Genomic DNA, 19,252 nt, shown 5'->3' with positions numbered 1-19,252 from the left:
AGAATAGATGCTTAATTTTCTTGTTCCTGTGTTTTATTTTTATCTAGCTTACGCGTTATTTTTGTCGGTAATGATAAATATGGCATCAGAACAAATTCCTCTCTGAGGCGTTGGTCTAATAGTTCAGTGTTCTTATCTCTGGTAGCCTGGATCTGGATGAGTCTGGTTGTCATTAAGTGTCTTCATGTATTTCTGACAATTAGCTGTTGCATATCAAAAACCAGTTTTGCTCGAACTGCTTAAAAAGATTGATTTGTGTGTATTGTTGGTTTTTGTTGTTTGTTTTTTTTTTTTTTAAACATGCCTCTCATAGCTGGAGAAGCTTCAGGTCATTCATGAAGAACTCAAGACTCGGTCACAAGAAGAAATCAGGCAGCTTTGGTCTCAGCTCGATAGTACCCGAGCAAATCGGCAAGAGCTAAGTGGTACGTTCAAAACTCATGCATTTTTTTTTTTGCCTCTTCTTTGTATAGAAGTACGCATTATTGACATGAAATACTTCTTAATTGTGTACCAGCAGCACACAGGTAGGTTGCAGAAGTGTCAGTGGGTTGTATTCCAGTGATCTGTTTCTGCAGCGAGAGATGACTAGTTGGTTCAGCAATCTCAAAAAGCATCATGTGGCCATAGGCAAAGCTCACTCCTGTTGTTTTCCTTTCTCTTTCCATTCCATTCCTGCACCCTATAAAAATCTTGAGTGAAAACCAAACATTTTTCATTTCAATGGCAAATTAAGTATATTGTAGTTTAAAAGATGGAAATGATGCTGATCAAAGCAATAACATGCTCCTATTTGTATTCAGTATGGAAGAAGGTATAAATTCAACTGACAAAACTGTTAATCGATGGTAGGCAGTAAAGATCAGTGTTTAGTTTATGACTGAATGGTTTACTGTGGCTATATTATTCTTCTATTTGGAGGTAATTAAGAGATTAATCTGCTTAAAAAAAAGGCAGAAATATTTTAAAACTGTCTGATTAGGTTATTTTGAGGTAGAAATGGCTTTTTTCTTTTCTTCCCCTTTCAGTTCTGAGGTTAGGTGAATAAAATGCTTTTTTGTTGACACTTGAAACAGGTTCACCATATTCTGAAAGCCCTCGGTGAAAGATATCTCTGTTTTAAAAATAAAATAAAAACATTCAGGTGATACTTCTGAAGTCAGAATGAATGATAATATTGTTTTCCTATAAGGCTAAAAATAACCTCCGTTTTCCATAACTATGCTTTAGTTTAAAAAATAAATCCCCTAAACCTAAAAGCAAAAAATTAAAGAAAATTGTTCACAGCAATTAAACATGAACCATTTGGGGGATTTGTTGTGGGTTTTTTTAATTAGTCTTATGTGTATCAACATTAAACTTAGGAAAAAGTTTTAAATCTTGAGCCAAAATGATGACTGGATGAAATCTAACATCATGTGCCTTACATATCTTAAAGTATCTGTTTCAAGATTTAGATGTATAGAACAAAACAGTCAATTTGTAATGTAGTAAACAGAGGTGACACATTTTCACTTGAAATTAAGTAGAGCACCTCTCAGATGCGTGTGTGCAAACAGATGTATAATACATGAAAGAAGAAATTTTGGGAAAAAAAGAGCTGGAGACCATGATATTAACGTTAGCTATGTGTGTGTTTACCTTTCTTTGAGGCCATAGCATTAGGTACGTTTGCCTTTTGTTTTAAATGCAATTTCAGATTTTCTAAATAACTGTAAGTAGCTTTTAAAGCATGATAGACTTCTGTGAGTGTTAGTTTTTTTTTTTGTTTTTTTTTGTTCAATTTCATAAATTGAATAAATAATTTTTCTGTCTTGTCAGACTTTACCTTGACGTTTTCAGATCTCTGTTTTTATATTACAGAATGATAGCAGATGGCACTTTATAGTATTTTCTGGAATTCTTATATTTCCTTTCTGTAGCTCTTATCTTTAGTAACCTTTCCAATGTTCTTCTGTGTTTCTAATCACTTGCATTCCCGTTCTTTGGACCCTTTCTGTTTCTTCTTCACCTTGCTTGAGATGGTGAGACCACAATGCAAGGCCGAGGTCTAGGTAAGGATATCTCTTCTAGTGTGTGACATCTTTAAGGTGTTTTGTTTTACTTTTCTTTGCTTGAGTTACCATTTGACAATGCATTTGGACTAGTTTGAGGACTCGTGGTGGATTCAAAATGTAGCAGCTGGACAATGGGATTGCCTATCTGATGCAAGAGTGACATGCCAGTTCAAAACTGTTAAACGTTTTTCTGGGTTAATTTTGTCCTGGCAGACTTTGCTGGTTAGGCAAAACCTAGTGGTGCCAGATTGGCCTTCCCTTTCCTGTCCCATTAGTCCCTCCTTGTCATTTCGGTCCTCTGGTCCCAGTGTTTGACATCTACTCCCTTTGGAAGCAGACTTGAGCTTACTTACTTACTTTTATTCTTAAAAGTAAGTATACTTTTATTCTTATACTTACTTTTATTCTTAAAAGTAAGTAAGTAAGCTTAAAAAGTACTTACTTACTTTTATTCTTTCTGTTGCATGTTCATTGCGAGACTGTGTCATGCCAAGTGTGCACTTCCTGGTTTGCTACACAAAAACACACTGTGACAGTCGGCTGCATTACTCCCTAGGTAGCATCCTCTTGTTTCCATAAATGTTTCTGAAGTTTCTCTTCTTGCATAACATAAGCAGATGCTTTTCTCCAAGTTTTTTCTTCTTGAAATGCAATTCCATCTTCAATTGATTTGTTGGAGATTCAGCTGACTTAAGTCACCTGGAAGTTATGCCATCTGGGAAACTTTAATTCCCTGTCATGATTTTGGTCCTTTTTTCCTACCTTTTCACTTTCTAACACGTTGATGCTTTTTTAATAGAGAATATGGGGAGGAAAGCTCTCAGAGCTCATGAATATGCAGCAACACTGGCCATTGCCCTCACACCCTGGAATGAAGGGAGCTTGCAGACCCAGCCTTGGTTGCTGTCTTCTACTGATTTTTGTTGTTTGTTTTTTGGTTTTCTTGTTGTGTCGTTTGTTTTAATTCAGTCAACTTAGTCTGTGCTTGAGCTGATGATGTATCGCTGAACCATCACTTAAGTAATCCAGGATTTGGTTTTTGTTTTGTTTTTTATTTTATTTTTTATTTTAAAATAAAATTTTGGATTTTTTTTTTCAGCACGGTTTGTGCTGAAGTTTGTTTGTTAACTAGTTTTCCCTGGAACAAAATAAATGTTCTTGACTAAGTAGTTGCTTCTGGTCGCTGTGACAAGGAGGTGTGAAGATTAAGCAATATTGCAGGACTCTGCATATCAGTAGTCCAGGCATGAAGCACAAGGAGAGAGGAGGGGTATCCATCTCCTGCTAGTTTTGATTCTTGTCATGAGGATGTTTTCTCTGAAGGCAGTGTAAATGGAAAATGTGTCTTCAGTCTTCTGAGGGAGGAACATGTCATCTTTCAGAAGTTCATTTTCTTACATAGCTTGTGGGATAACGTTTTACTGCTATCTCAGCAACTAAAATGTGGCTGATCTTTACAGAAGGACTTAGCCTAAAGGTATGTATTTCTGAGTTCTTGTGGTGGTTTTGACTCTGTTTCAGAGCTAAAAGAGCAGCTTCTGGCTCGTGCGTCACAGGTGGAAGAAGTAGAGCGTTTAAAACAAGAATTTGAACAGCAGCGTCAGCAAAGAAAAAGTGAGCATGAAAATGAATTGGAACAACTGAGACTTTATTTTGAAAAGAAATTAAGAGTTGCTGAAGAAAATTACAGAGAAGAATTGACTTTGCTGCATCAAAGACTGCAAGAACTGAAGGAACATTCACTGTCAGAGCTGGAAGTGAGTGAAGATCAAGCAGAGGATGTCAGGTGATCTATTCTTTTTGCTTTCATCTTGTATGATAGCATGCTTTTTTTTTTTTTTTAATCTAAAAGATGTTAGCCTCTAAATCTGTTGAGATTGGGCATTTGATGATCTGTTGTTAGAAACACAGCGATGGAAGTCATGAGCGCACAGTCCTGAACAGTTGTTGTAGTAGCTCTGTGCCTATTTTGAGCACTACATTCTAACTCAGTGAGTTTATTTAAATTTATTTGTAACATGTTATAATCTTAAATATTAAAATTCTTTGCTTAGTTCTTCTGTTGCGGTTTTTGAAGACTCTGCTGGGAGAGAGAGAAAGGATAGACTTGGTCAGCTAAATCAACTGTTAGAACAACATCAGGTAGGATTCTTGGTATATTAAAGTTCTACTGTTCATTACATGACCTGTATGAAAATTGATGTCTAATTCCTAGCTCTTTGCTAAGAGTGACTTAGTTTGGAACATTTATTAATGTTAATTATTTTTAAGTATATTGTAAATTATCAACTTTAAATAGTTCTCAGACTAGCAGAACAGATGAAACATGGTGTTCTGCAAATTTGTCCTCTGTTTGGATTATTCTGTGCCTAGTAAGGAGCCTGTCAAAGCTCTGCCGCACAAGTGCAGAATTGTTGGTGTTTCTTTTCTCTGTAGCTTCAGTAGAAGTTGTGCCTTTTATTGCTGTCTGTTCTTTTCAAGTGTGGATTCTAATTTGGTCCCTCTTCTATTTATGCACCTATTTCCATGTACCTTATTGTAATTTAAGATCTTGACCTCTTTGCTCTCCTTCTTTGAAGCTAATTAAGAGTTTCAAAAAGGAATTTTCATTTTTTTGCTTTAGATTTTTATATTTACTTTTTAAATTAGTAGCATCTTTTAAGTGAAGGATTGAGAGCTCATGCTGTCTAGTGTATGTCTTGTCTGCTTTTCATTAGAAAATCACATAAACCTGTGAGTTAGAAATGAGAAATGTATACATCACTCCTTTCTTCTTGCTGCAATGTGTTACCTAGCTGAGTATGAAACTGTGTTCTTGGATTATTGCTTCTAAGTTATGTGGTGTGTTTAGAAGGGCACTTTCCCCTTTATTATACTTGCAAACAGCTCCTGAAACTCATATCTGCCTGGTGGCATGGTTCTGGAGTGTATCTGCCTTAAGGGACTCTGCCACTCCAGTAGCAGAACTAGAAGCAGGAACAGAGCATAACCAGATATGTGCACAGCAGGCAGGTGCATTATAATGCAGTTCATGTAGTGCTCTCATTGAAAAATTCAGTTGAAAGCATGATTTCCTCAAAGCTGAAGGTGTCTTTCTACCACGTTCCTTATGTAGGAAGAACTTGCCTGTTTGCAGGTGCAACTTACAGAACAACACAGACATGAATTAGATTCCTTAAAGTTTTCCCTTGGACTTCAATATAAGGAGGACCTAATGAAAATGAAGATGGATCTTTCAGACAAATATAGAACAGAAATTGAGGAAATGGAAAGACAGCATTGTTTAGAACTTGAGGAGCTCCGTGCCCAACTTTCAGAAGAACATATAAAAGGTAAGATGATCTGGCAGGCTGGGGAATGAAACGATAAGCTGCTGTCTGGCTTATATTTTTCTTTAAATATTTAAAAGCTTATCTGAAGAAGTTTTCAATTTGTAATTTATTAGTTTAAACTGTGGGGAACACTTAACACATGTTAATCCCTGGCACTGAGCACTTTGCCTTTTTGACTTTTATGGGCATGTTGAGTTGCACTTCTGAAGATGTGGTGACTTTAAATAGATTATTCTGTAGTAAAATCTACTGCAACTGCAACTACTGCAAACTTTTTTCGTTTCTTTTTTTTTCTTTTTAGAAATTACCAAACTGCGCTTGCGGAGTGCTCAAGATGCAGCACGTCAAGTTGAAATGGAGGTGGCTGAGCGAGTGTCTGTGCTGGAAGAAGAGCACAGGACTAGGCTCTCTCTCCTCCACTCTGAGAAACAGTATGTTGCAGAGCTTTTGGAAGAAATAAAGCAATTAAAGGAAGAGATCACTAAACAAAAAGATTTTTCTGTGCAGAACGAAAAGCATCTGAAAGAGGAAATGGAAAAGGTAATTGGCATTACCGTACTGTTTTGTTTAGAGTTGGTTAAGCTCAGATCTGTTGAGAAGGCCAAGGGAGAGATGGGCAGCACTTTAAAAGTGCCTAGTTCAGTGACAGTAGCTTCAGCTTTAAGTGGACTTGCATGGATACACACGAATATTTAAATATGGGTCTGAAGTTCAGAGTACTTCAGTGTTAAATGCTTAGTTTCTCTGCAGGTGGACTTTTTTAAGAGCATAGATGTTGTGGGAAGGCAAGTGGTTCAACGGTTGATCCAGTCCACCTTTTATATTGACATGGGTCAAGCATATGTATACCACTCCAATATAGGCATGTACAAAAGGTCATCATCCTGAACATCTCCCTGCACCACACTGTAGTGTCCCAGTGTGAAACTGAGATGATGCACTTGCATGCTATGACATGTCATGTGGAGAATTCAGCAGAAATCACTGTGGCAGATGGAAAAAGCCCCACTGCTAGACACGTTCCCTCTAAGAAATTTCTGGCTTTCATAGGACTGTCTTTTGCAGCAGATAACCATGTGTTTACAGACCATTTTTTGAGGGAAGAAGGAATTGAATAACAGATTTCTGTTTCGCTTTGCTTGTTGTAGCTCTTGTACCTTCATTGTCCAAGTCTGAGTTGAGAGAGTTGTGCAGAAAGGGGCCTGGGGGTGCTGGTGGGCAGCAGACTCACACAGGAGCCTGCAGTGTGCCTGGCAGCCAGGAGTGCCCCTTGCAAAATTTTTCATGGATCGTGTTTTAATCAAAATCTGGTGGGGTTTCCCTTTTTTTCTGTCTCTCCATATAGGTTGCAGCATGAATGAATGCCTAATATTTGTTCAAAACAATCCTTCCAAGTGAAAACTGAAAAGTATACTTCATACTGATGCTCCGATGTGATCCCTTAGTTTTTAATTTTCTTTTAAAAGATGACCTTTTTGTTTCCTTATTTGACTATTTATTTGTTTACCTGTTTACTTCTAGCGTATTTTTAGAGTATTTTCTTGCCTTTTGTTGTTTAGCAATCGTTTGGTGCTTTCACTTCTGTTTTAATGCTACATGCTTTTTACATTACTTCTATGCTATGTGCCAGATAATGGTCTTGGGCACTGCGTATAAAATACCACTGGGATGTATGAGGAGAGGAAAGACTTAAAAGGGATTTTTAGTCATGTGCAGTATAAATACTGAAGATGCCCTTAACTTTATAAGTTGAAGTTGCTGAAATGAAGAAAAGCGGCCCCAATAGAAGATGGCATAGAGTACCATATTAATTCTAGAGTTTTCCCTGGAGTTTTTTCTTTACCCCAATTAATTCTTAATGGTGGAGCCTTACTTTTATTTTGGATTATGACTTCACTGTGAGAACTGAATCTCTCCAAGACCCTAAATGCTTGAGAATGTTCCCTTCACACACTTCAGTTTGGTTGTGGTATTTTATGTGTTTTTAATAACTGTGTTCACAGGAAAAATATAAAATTGCTGAGGAACACCAGAATAAATTGAGGGAAGCCAGAGAAGAAATCCAGAAAATAGAGACTATTTACAGAGAAAAAGAGAGGAAATGGAAATGTGAAAGTGAGGACCAGAGAACCCAAGCAGAAGAGAAGTTATCATCATTGTGTGTAGAACTGCAAAACAGAGTGGAATATGAGAAGCAGAATTTACAAAAGGAGTTTGAACTTCGTGAAACTGAAATGCGTCAACTTCAAGATCACCAAGCTGTCAAAATTCTAGAATTGGAGAAGCTGGTAAAAGAACAACACAACAATTTACAGCAACTGGAAGACAGCCTTGCAAGTATACAGGCTACGTGGAAATCTCCAGAGCAATATGACAGTGACCTGCAAGCTGCAGAAGCACACATGGCAAAAGAAATGGAAAAGGCCATACTTTGTCTGCAGGAAGAAAGTGCACTGAAACTTATGGAAGCACAAAACAAGTAAGTTATGAGTATTTGAGCACATTTGCTTACCAGTTCAATCATTTTATGGCTGTTTTTTCTTATTTTAAACTTAAAGGGTAGTAGTGATGTAGGTTTGTCACTTGATGGCACTAGCTAACCTATGTGTAAAGCTTACTCTCCCAAGCAACAGTAATGCTGTCCATTATGGTTTACTATAGAATTTTGCTTCATGTAAGTGTGTTTAGTCTAGCAAATCAAACAAGGTGTAACATACAGAACTTGACTACAGCTAAGAATACAATGCACAGCTGAAAATTGCATATGAGCAGTGGAGGGGGAAATGTTGTAAAACATGTGAGTGGGAAAATTCTTTAAATCTTTTTCAAGTGTTTTCAAACAATTCAAATTAATTTGAGCGCGTGTTTCCTGGTGAATGAAGCTTTTATTATCCACTGAATGCTGAGACTGATGGGTTATGTATGGTATTCCTCAGTTCTTAGACGTGAAGGTTGTAACTGCTCAGTTTTTCCTTCCCTTTCTACCCACATTTGGTTTTAGTGTATTAAAGGAAATATTCAAATGACTACACATTTATATTTACATGCATTGCTTTAAATTTACCCCTTCTTTCCTCCCCAAACATACGCTCATGGAATAAGATTGGGGAAATAAGTACAGTAAGAAAACGCTGAAAGCAAGAACTTAGTCTTTAAATAACCAATCACTTCTTAATTATTGGTGTCTGTATCCAAAAGTGCTATAGTTAATGATTACAGTAAATTGCAGCATTTCAAATTGCAGCCCCCAGGTTATCCCACGTGTACTTCCACAGTAGTTTTATGTCTCAATCTTAACCAAGTGGTTTGGAAGATGTTTCTTATGACAATTTGTTTGCTTGGAGGCAACACATGTGAGATGTTGGCAATGTGTATGTGGTGTCCTAAATGCCCTCAGATGGTATTATTTTCTCAGGGAGACAGTGACTGCTGTTTGCATGCTGCTTTGTATGATTGAATAATTTAGTAGAGATGATAGTCTACCTAGTAGTAACCAGATACTACCAAGTAACGTTGCATAAACCTTTAATTATGTGGCTATGAAATCATCTTTGTGGGTTGCTTTGCTCTGTATTCAAAAACTCTGTATTTGAAACAAAGTAAGAGCTGTGAGGGCTAAGTATGGCCTACTTATTTTTCTTGATTATTATTTATTTTGATTAATTTTTTTAAAAAAAATCTTTTTGACAATATTCTCGTAATGTTCTTGGAAATGATAGGTTTATGGAGGAGCACAAAGATATGACTCAGAAATTTACCACTGAGCAAGAGATTCTACTCCAAGAGCTGAAAAAGAAACATGTCAATGAACTGGAACTCCAAAGTCAGCAGTTAGAGGAGAAGCATAAGCAGCAAATTGTGTGTCTTACAGCTGAGTTTCAGGCAAAGCACCAAGCTGAAATTGAAACACTTAAATCTACTCTAGAAAGTAAACAGCGGAGTCAGCTTGAAGCTCGTGTTGCTGAACTGCAGACAAAGCACCAGGCAGAAATTGACGAGCTGGAAGCTAAACATTTATCAAATCTCGATTCCTTGGAGTCCTCCTACCTATCTGAAATTCAGAATATAAGAGATGAACACAGTCAGGCTCTTGAGAAGCTGCAGTTGCACCACACAGAACAGCTCCGTGAAAAGGATAAAATGCATCAAGCACTCTTGGCTCAGGAGACAGAGATGTTAAAATTAAAGCATGCTGAAGAACTTGAGCTTTCCCAAAATAATTTGAAAATTGAGCTAGCTACTGCTCATGTGGAAAAACTTAGAGCCATGGCTGTTGAAGCAGAAGCAGCTCATAAGGTAAGTCAGAAAGAAAACTTGGCATTAAAGGTGCAATTTCATGGTGCGTTCTGGCAGATCACATTTTCTTGGGGTGTATTTCCACAGCCTCCTTTGTGCCAGCACTAACACTTGCGTGTGGTTGTAGTGCGAGCTGAAATAGGAAACTGAAGCTAAAAATTAAGTCCATCCGTCACTGTTCTCCCTCCCCAAATGCTCAGACTAGTAAGTTTTCTATCTCAATGTGTGGAAAAGGTACAAATAAAGTAAAGTAAGTAAATATTATTAAACATAATTCAGCTTGGAAGGTTTCAATTTTTTTGTTTTGGCTCAGAGCTTTTCTGCCTGATAGAGTTCCCATGTAATTCTTCAGAAGTGAATAGAACAAAGTAAATGTGATTCTGTAGGTTAAACTACATCTCTAGGAATCCAAAGATCGTTCCTAATGGCACAGTCTCAAGAGGAAGAGTAGAAGAAAGGTATCTGTAAAGGTCCCAGATGAGGACCTTCAGGACCTTTAACAGAAGTCCATAGTTTTACTCTTGATAGGGCAGAGTTGTGAGTGCTTGTAGAGTTCACATGGGTGAAAAAATGATCCCAAGTCTTCTTCAAGTCAAAGACATAAGCAGGCTTAGCTCATTGCTAAAACTTCAGAGTCTTCCAGAGAGATGTATGGTTTTTCAGACTTGTCTGTCACTGTGGCCACTTCCCAAACTTAGGTTATATGTGGTGTCTATGCCCACAAAGGCTAAGAGGAATATCTTGTGCGGGAAAAGGTGGATATTTTTCTTCTGTCCTGTCTTTTGTATTCTGCATTTTGATTGTTCTTGAGTGCAAAGAACTTCAAAAACAAAAAGTTGCCTGGCAGAGAAGGACCTGGGGGTGTTGGTTTACAGCTGGCTGAGTATGAACCAGCAGTGTGGCCAAGAAGGCCAGTAGCGTTCAGGCTTGGATTAGACATCATGGCCAGCAAAACCAGGGAAGTAATTGTGCCCCTGTACTCAGCATTGGTGAGGCTGCACCTTGAATGCTGTGTTCAGTTTTGGGCCCCTCTCTACAAAAAAGACACTGAGGTGCTGGAGGGCATCCAGAGAAGGTCTGTGAAGCTGGTGAGGCAGCTGGAAAACAGATTTGATGAGGAGCAGCTGAGGGAAATGGGTTGTTTAGGCAAGAGAAAAGGAGGCTGAACAGAGGCAGACCTTATCACTGGCTACAGCTACCTGAAAGGAGGTTGTAGTGAGGCAGGTTCTGATCTCTTTTCCCAAGTGACAGGTGACAGGATGAGAGGAAATGCCCTCAAGTTGCACCAGGGGATGTTCAGGTTAGACATCCAGAAAAATTTCTTCACCAAAAGGGTTCTTGGGCACTGGCAGAGGCTGCCCAGGGAGGTGGTGGAGTCGCCATCCTGAAGGGATTTGACAAATGAGTAGACGAGGTGCTCATAGATATGATTTAGTAGTGGACAGGTATGGTTGGACTCGATCTCAAAGGTCTCTTCCAACCTAGTGATTTTGTGATTGTTTTGATGGCGAGTTAGGTCATGGATTGAGGAAAAAGCAGGGGATTTACAAAACTTACTAGACAGGAAAAATAAACCCATTACGATGTTATAGAGAGAGGTTTTTTGTATGTGTGCTCATTGTCCATTGTTCCTCTTTGCTTAAAAGACTGATACAGCAGAACACTAGCTTTACAAATGGCTTACAAAAACGTTTGTACTTACTTTTTTTGCTTTCCTTTTTAATTAATGCTTACACAGGATGACTTGAGCACAGCTCTTCAAAATCAAAGGGCTTTGCTGGAAGAAGAAAAACGTCTGGCCCTGGATATATTGCGTGAGGAAGTATTGCATATGGAGGAAAAGCATAGAAAAGCCCTCCAAGAACTCCAGGATCTTCATGAAGCAGAAATTGAGAAACATAAGGAAGAATACTCCAGGGAGCTGGAAAAAGAATTGGGGAAACTAAAAGCACAGCATGAACATGAACAAGAGGTCAGAATGTTGCTAATATGTAAACCCAAAATAAGCCATACTTTAACATACAGTAAATTAGAGTTTTATTAATCTCAGAAGGAAGGCTGTGTACCTAGATGGTTTTGGATTTTTTTTTAATAGTGCCAGTAGATAAGAAGAGACAAAGTTAATATTTTTAAGCCTTGCTTTGTCTGAAAGGATTTAAAAGAATTAATATATTTATTATTATTATTAATTTTTTGCATTTAAATCCATATGCCCTCTTTATTGCAGGAGTGCACTTGCTTTCTTCTGAGTTCCTGCCATATTTAATTCAAATTTTTAAAGCTGCTTTATACAGAACTAATAGGTAATAAATTAGGTAATCAACCATTTGTGGAAAGTAACTGCTCACCTCAAGCTTTTATAAGTGAGCAACACGTTCTAACATTAATTTATTTTTTCTTATAGAAATAGTAGTAGCTAATATTTTTCCAAATATATGTTTTTCAGTAAGGCTTTGAAATCTTCCTTCTTGCTCTTAGAGCTTTACATTTTCTTCTTGTTGAGAATGTTTATATGTGAGCTTGTTGATGTTTACTTTCATAGTGAAGGCTAAACATTTGATCATCTACACTAAATTCTCTTTAAACATTGAAATGAAATAAGATCTTCTATTTATTCAGTCTTTTATAGAATGTGACTTCTGTTGATAGAAGCAGCTGCAAGTGATTTAAGACTTATCTCTTTTCTATATTATATTAGAAGTCACAAGCAAAACCAACTTTATTCAGCTATAACCGAGCAACATATAATCAAATGACTTTTGCTTTTTGAGTTACTAATTTGAAAATTGGGTAGCTTGCTAAATAACTCGATAATCACTGCTGCAACTTTGGGTTACTTGGTACACCTCACAAAAAACATTTGAGCTTGAGGACATCTGTGTTCTTTTGGGCTGTAAGGCCTTAGAGGTGGTAGTGGTTTCCAGCTGGCTGGAATGCATGGCAAACTCTCTACTTTTGAAAGAATAGCTTGTCGGGGGAGTTAGTTGTGGGAAGTTCTCATGATGATTAATTTTTTTATGACTTTTATCGGAACAGAGAGAAATCCTGTTTCTAGGATTTTTTTTTCCCCTTAATTGTAACGTTTTGGCTAAAATATTTTACATTACTTACTTGTCTGCAGATGTATGCTTCTGCATCAGCCTCTGAAGTAGAAGCTGTGCGAACAGCTCTTCTGGCTCAATTTGAGGAGATAAAATTGAAGCAACAGCTTCAGTTCCAGGAGGAGATTGAGCTGCTGAAATGTCAGTCGGAGGTACTGCTTGAACAGCAGATTGCACAGCTGAAGGTAGGGTCTGGTAAAATGAACTTCAGAGCACGCACTGGTAGCATGTTTTTCTGAAACCATGGTCTTTGAAACAATGCAGTGTTCTGTAAGCAGTTGTGGAATTGACTACAGGGCTGTCTTAAAATCCTGAATAGGTTATGAAGTGGTGTCCTTCAAACAAATCTAGAAAAAAAAAAAAAAGTAGTAAGTATTTACTCTGAGCAAAAGTCCTTGTGTACGTTTGTGTTCACTTTGTCATTTTAAACTTTTTTCTTCTGGGTGTCAGCAGAGACTGACCTTGGGCCCTCTCTTGTGTACCGTGCTTGGGTGAATACCGCAAAAAACGTGTTATCTAAGCTTTTACCAAGTGTATGGTGACAGTAAGCACTTTGTGGATTAGATTTTCTTTGTAGTTGTTCTTAATTTCTGCTTTCTTGGGTCCATCATTTGAGTTCATCTTGATAACTTAATTTTATTATTATACTTTATTTATTATTATACTTATTCCTGAAAATTATATTTGTTTGGCCTTGTGTACAATGTAGTAATTGCCTATCATTTTCTGAGTCTTGTGCAAAATGTCTTCATTGGTTAGGTGTCAAGCATGTGTCAAGCTATAAAATGAATGGAGAAGACATCTTGTGTCAGAAGAGAGGAAAACTCACCAACACACTGAGAGCAGTGCTTACATTCATCTCACTGTCATTGTACTGAGCATGGGTTCAGCTCAACTTTTTGAGCAAGAATAACTTGGATTAGATGAAATAGCTTCTCCTTATTTGTTTTGCCTTGAGAGATATGAACAGATCCTTACTGTTCCTGTCACTGCCCCAGCCTAAGGAGGGACTTGTAACAGTTTTGCAAACCTCTAAAACTGGATGCTGCAGACATGCAGAAATTTCTCCTCTTTCTTGCCTCTGGCCCACTGTGGAGTCCAGGTCATTGTTGACCTCTCTTTTTCTGGTACAGCTGCCCTCTGAAACGGAGGACACAAGTGCATCCTGAAAAGCTGCTGGAGGCATATCAGGCGTTCCTGTCCTCAGCTGAGCGCCATGGAAAGTAGGACCAGACTGACTGTTGCGCATATATCCCAGAAGTGATTCCTGCTTTTCTCTCTCTTGTGCTGCCTAGCTGCTTTAATTGCTGAGTAGCATTTGGAACACCAGAAACTTCTCTTCTTGTTGAAATTTTGCCAGAGGCCGTTCTACTACTGGTACAGCTGAGCCTGTAGGTTTTTTTTTTCATTAACTTGATGAGTCAGAAGAGACTGACTGTAGTTTGCAGTGTCAGGCTGAGCTCTGATACAGGTTTTCACAATGAGCCTTCCCCTGCCCACTTCTTTCATGCATATTTATGAGGTTGTCTTCATGCCAGCCAGTTTCCTCGCTTTATACCCCTTGCCCCCCCCAAGCAGAGTTTAGGTGTTCAGAGTTCCTTTCTGCAGTCTGACGTACTGTGTTAGTGGATGCACTGTTTCTGAGAAGAACAGGCAGGCTGCTGTAGAGACTTAATACACAAGCTTACTGTGCTGTCAAGGGAAGTCCTCATACTTCTTTGTGTCTGTTCATTTCTATCTTGCTGACTACAAAGCACTCTGCTGTGGATTCTGGGTAGGAGTTAGTATTGCTATTCCCAAAGTGCCAGTGTTTTTCTTGATTTTGGCTATGACAGACCTTATGGTCTCATCAAGCAGCAAGTAGTGCTCACTTTGAGGAACTGGTAGTGGATGTGTTATTCTGTTCAGTGCAAGGACTGACTGAGTCTTCCACAAAGGATCCAGGACAACCAGGTGACTTCATACATACTGAAATTTTATTTCATGTCTCAGAAAAAATTGGGTTTTTTTTACTTACCAATAAAAAAAAAAAGGCAGCTACCTCCTTGGAATGTATTTACTTTCATAGATTAAATTACATGTGTTTAGGTTTTTTTATACTGTGATCAGGAAGACTTATTTACCAGTTCTGGTGTTGCAGAAACAATTACTTCCCTTTAGCCTCATTGGGCAGGGATCCCAGGACCTTGTTTCACCTTGTTACAGCCTGCTTTTGACACTAGTAGTGTTGGGGCCCACCTCGACCTACACAGTTGAAGAGGGAGAGTAAAAAAAGCATTCTTCTGATATCTCTGTGGCAAATCGGAGACTGACAAATCTCCCAGGGTAAATTCAAATGCACTGTTTGTTTTGGACACAGCCAAAATCACAAAACAGATGCTCGGGTGCACTCTGAGTGGCAGCTTCTCAAAGTTGCAAAACCAGATCCCAGTCTGTTCAGATTACAATCTGATACCTAGAACACAGCCAAGGTTGCTAAACTAACTACAACGCAACTCAGATTTGATCCGATATGCCATAGTGCCAAGGAAAAGAAGGTACAGTAAGATACGTCAGTGAAGGAGAGAGAAAGAAATAGCTGGGGAAAAGAAAAACTATTGCCACTCTAGTGGGGCACAGTGATTCCTCACGAAAATGTGGTCCATCTGGCAGCAACTGCTCCAGCAGCAATTCTTGAGAAACATGTAGTCCTGTAGTTCTTCAAGCCAGTCGAGCAGCAGCGCTTTTTCAGGCCAGTTCCATGGAGCAGTGGGCACATGCACTGTGCCTTCTTGGCAGGGGCCCTGTTTGTAGGGCAAGTCCATCCCTGTTAGCAGGTGGGGGTAGTCTTGCTGTGAACGTTTGCAGTTGTGGGGTGGGGAAGGGGGAGTAGCACCTGCTGCAGCCCCCCGGGTTAACCAGGAGCCACAGAAAATCCCCTCAAACACATGCAGCCCTGCAGTCAGACAATGTTTGAGACGTAACAAGTATAGAAGTTGGACTTTACAGGCCTCTGTCCTGTGCTGATAGAGAGGGGCAGTCTAAGAATCCCTCCTTTCAGAGTGCTTTAGACACCCTGAAGTAAGTGACATCCAATTTAATAGCTTCTAGATCATTTAGCCATATAAATCTACCTTGCAGATTGTCATTTTTTTTCTGGTAAATCACTCCTGTATGGAACTTGGTCCTGTGAATGCTTGCAGTTACTAAAAGTGGCTTCTGTCCATCTCTGTCCTGACTTGTCCATCTGTTTTCTGTTCCTCATCAATATCTGGGCAATCTGAAATGACTCAGGTCTCAGTGAACCTATTCAGGTATTTCATTTACCTACTTAACTATTTTTAAATCATAGTTTTGCATAACTTTGTTGACTGAGAGTGTTAACTGTGTAATTTACGGCTATTTTATCTGAGACACAAGGTGTGTACATTTAAGGAAAAAAAAAGGTGGAGGAGGGTTTTGGTTGTAGGGATTTTGGGGGTTGGTTTGATGGTGTTTTTTTTTTGTTTGGAGTTGTCTCCTCCTACCCCCCAGTAAATCGAAATATGTGTGACTTATGCAGGATGAATTTGAATCTGAAAAAAAGGCATCACTACGTGACAAGGAGCAGATGTTGATTCAGGAAAGGGAGATGGCACAGGCTGCTCAGCAAAAGGAGCAGAAGATGTTATCAGCCCAGCTACAGGAAAAAGCAGCAATAATTACCCAGGTGTGTGGAAAATATTTTGAGCATATATTGTAAGTACTCTTGTGGTTGTATTTTAGCACAGTGCTCTCACCTTTCTCAAGATGTGCATGGGGGGATTGTGTGTATAATTCTTGTGATCCCTGATTTTCAAGGTGTAATCTTTAATGGGCTTAGTTGGATTGCTACAGCAGTAACATGGAAATCAAAACAGGTAGCAGCTTGAAAATGGTGTTCAGCCTTCTCTTGGAGAAATTAATTCTGCTTTATAAGAGAAGGTTACATGTTTACTTTTTTGTTGTCTGTATACAGATGCTGTCTGCATCTATGTTTTTTTTGGTCAAGAAAACATTGTTATAGTAACTTTTGTTAGGGCAGCTAACCCATAACATGAAGGAAGTGAGATGGGCGAATGGGAATTTTGGATCCAGAAACAGCAAAGATAATATTCATTTGCCAAACAAACGGAAGTCTTATGTCTCCTGGAAAGCAAGTATCTAAGTTGAATCTAGGTTAGCCAGAAAGATTTAGAGAGGGAACAGTTTGAAAAAGGTGTCTTCTAGGAAGTTTAGCAATGTCGCATTCTTTTTCAGTAATTAAAATAATTTTGAGTTTTCAAAATAGAAGATAAGCTCAAATGAAACATCCATGTCTTCTCTCAGGAAGCTTCTTCAGGGAGCTCTGACCAAAATGTAAGTTTGGTATATTGGACTGTTCTGGTAGGCTCTTATATATTCAGTGGGAAAACCGGGAGTGACACTAAGAATTTCCCCCCCTGGATAGAATGTATTATTGTTTCCTACTCTTCATACAGGATTTGATGGGGAGTGAGAAAGCTGGCAGGGGAGCAGAATGTTTTCCATTCCTTGCAATTTCCCTTACAGATAGATATTTTGACTAACTTGTTGGCTTACTATTGAGACAAAATTTCTAGCAAAATAGTACTGACCTTTTTCAGCAGCAAAGTCTGAGGGTCAGGAGTAGATATAAGCATACATATAAAAATAAAGATATATATTTATTAATGGAATGGAGATGTCTTCTGAACATATGTGTATATATATATGAGGAGAGAAGGAATTTTCCTAGAAACGTGTTTTCAGGCAGAGCTTATAAAGCAAAGAAGAAAATTGGCCAGTACTGATGTTACTGGATAAGGTTGCTGTTAAGGTTTGTGTGTTACAGTGTAAAATTTATGCTAGGACATTGCTTTGTGTCTTTTAGGCGTAACAAGGAAAGCAAGCTATGAGCAAACAAAATTATGACACAAAGTTTTTACAAGCTTTTTGCATTGCTTCTATGTGCTGAGGCTGATTGCAGGGGAGGCAGCTCCCGAAGTAAAATCAGCATCAGAAAAGAAGAACTAAAAAAAATAACTATTCATTTTTAGTGTTTCTGCTTTCTTTCATTTCTAGTATTTGTGGGAGCAAATCTGCGTAACAGCAGATGATGATTTTGTGAATCTATACAAAGTGATGAAGGGTAAAATCTTTGGGTGAAGTTCATAGTTTAAGCAAAATTGTAACTTTGTTGCATTGTTACTGTATTTTGCACAGCTGGAAAAGAAAGTGGAGTCTTTGAACTGTGAAATAGAGGAGACCAACTCTGAACTGGAGACACTTGTTCAGCGACGAGACAGAGAAAACCAAGAAGAAGGGAATTTGGTAGCCATGTTGAGAACTGATATTGAAGAGTCCAAGAATGAAAGGTTTGTACATCTTGGGTTATATGATGCTCAGTGGTTGGGGTTTTGTTTGCTTGTTTTCTTACTTTTCATGAAGAAATGGGTAACTAGGCAAAATTAAGTCAGCTCAGATTAACAGTGTATGATGAGGATGTGTTGGCTTTATTTGCAAGTTTCCTTGAGGGTTTTTATCACCAACTTATCTTGACGTGGAGAGCAGGAGAGAGGTTTCTTCCTTTTTTTCCTTGTAGTCTGATGAAGACTTTAGGGGTTTCCACTGGCTATAATCTTGGAAAAAGCTAGGAAATGAAAAAAGCTTCTTGGTCATAGAAACCTTTCAGCACAAGGTAGATTGGTTTGATATGTCATTGGAAAGTGCGAGTCGGAGAGAAGCTGTTGTGCTCAATAAGCTTCTAGAAGAATCCCCTCTCTCAGCTTTAAGAAGCTTGCTTACTGTTTCTCCTAAAACTAAAATATTTTCATAAATATAACTTCTATTGTTTCCTCTGCCAGAACTCCCCTACTTGTTTTGTTGTCACAGATAGTGTAGTAGTAAACATTTTATCCCTGCTGGTGCTTCCACAAATGCGGAAGCCTGAGATGCTTGTGACTGCAGTATGAGATCTCTCCATCTACTTGTGGAGAAGAAAAAAGGTTTTTTTGCGGAGCCTGCTGTGTGAAAATGCCCTTAGGTTTTTTTGTGAGTTGTCGCAGTCATCTTCAGTGATAACTGTCAGATTATGGCAAGATATCCGTTTCAGACTGTCAGTTTTTTAGTAAGTTCGAAGTGTCTTTTCATAGAAGTGCATGCAATTTTTGCAGTGTTCTATATGCTTTTAATTTATTTCCTAGGAAAAAAATGCGGGAATCTTATCAGCATCTTTTGAAATTGCTTATGGAGTTGGTGAAGGCTACAATAGCTATTGAGGACCTTATCTGTAGCAGGATTGGTCTTTGCCTTAATGACAGTCTGGCTTCTAGAGATTCTAGAGAAAGTCAGAGTATTATGGAAGATATGGGATTTCTTCAGTATTTCAAAGCCAAAGAAAAGCATCACCTAGAAGAAGGTGAGTACAAATCTGCATAACTGGATGTAGTCGACACATGTTCTTGAAAAA

At 38.5% G+C, this 19,252-nt stretch overlaps 1 protein-coding gene across 6 annotated transcripts in view; it reads left to right on the top strand.

Moving 5' to 3' along the window:
* Nucleotides 1-19,252, top strand: part of PCNT (pericentrin) — a 99,364-nt gene that overhangs the window by 22,405 nt on the left and 57,707 nt on the right. For 3 of the 6 annotated variants that reach the window (XM_054070422.1, XM_054070424.1, XM_054070421.1), the window contains 13 exons: nt 314-425; nt 2,022-2,054; nt 3,579-3,843; nt 4,112-4,199; nt 5,173-5,389; nt 5,691-5,929; nt 7,393-7,868; nt 9,109-9,685; nt 11,424-11,657; nt 12,807-12,971; nt 16,328-16,474; nt 18,007-18,158; nt 18,987-19,201. In XM_054070422.1, coding sequence (XP_053926397.1) covers nt 314-425; nt 2,022-2,054; nt 3,579-3,843; nt 4,112-4,199; nt 5,173-5,389; nt 5,691-5,929; nt 7,393-7,868; nt 9,109-9,685; nt 11,424-11,657; nt 12,807-12,971; nt 16,328-16,474; nt 18,007-18,158; nt 18,987-19,201 — 2,920 coding nt within the window. The remainder of the gene's footprint in view (nt 1-313; nt 426-2,021; nt 2,055-3,578; nt 3,844-4,111; nt 4,200-5,172; nt 5,390-5,690; nt 5,930-7,392; nt 7,869-9,108; nt 9,686-11,423; nt 11,658-12,806; nt 12,972-16,327; nt 16,475-18,006; nt 18,159-18,986; nt 19,202-19,252) is intronic. The other 3 variants (XM_054070425.1, XM_054070423.1, XM_054070420.1) reach the window with 1 other exon arrangement.

Source organism: Cuculus canorus, chromosome 6 (genome assembly GCF_017976375.1).
Source record: "Cuculus canorus isolate bCucCan1 chromosome 6, bCucCan1.pri, whole genome shotgun sequence".
NCBI classification, from domain to species: Eukaryota; Metazoa; Chordata; class Aves; order Cuculiformes; family Cuculidae; genus Cuculus; species Cuculus canorus.
The sequence above is the reverse complement of the archived record's forward strand: the minus strand, read 5'-3'. Positions and strand labels throughout refer to the sequence as shown.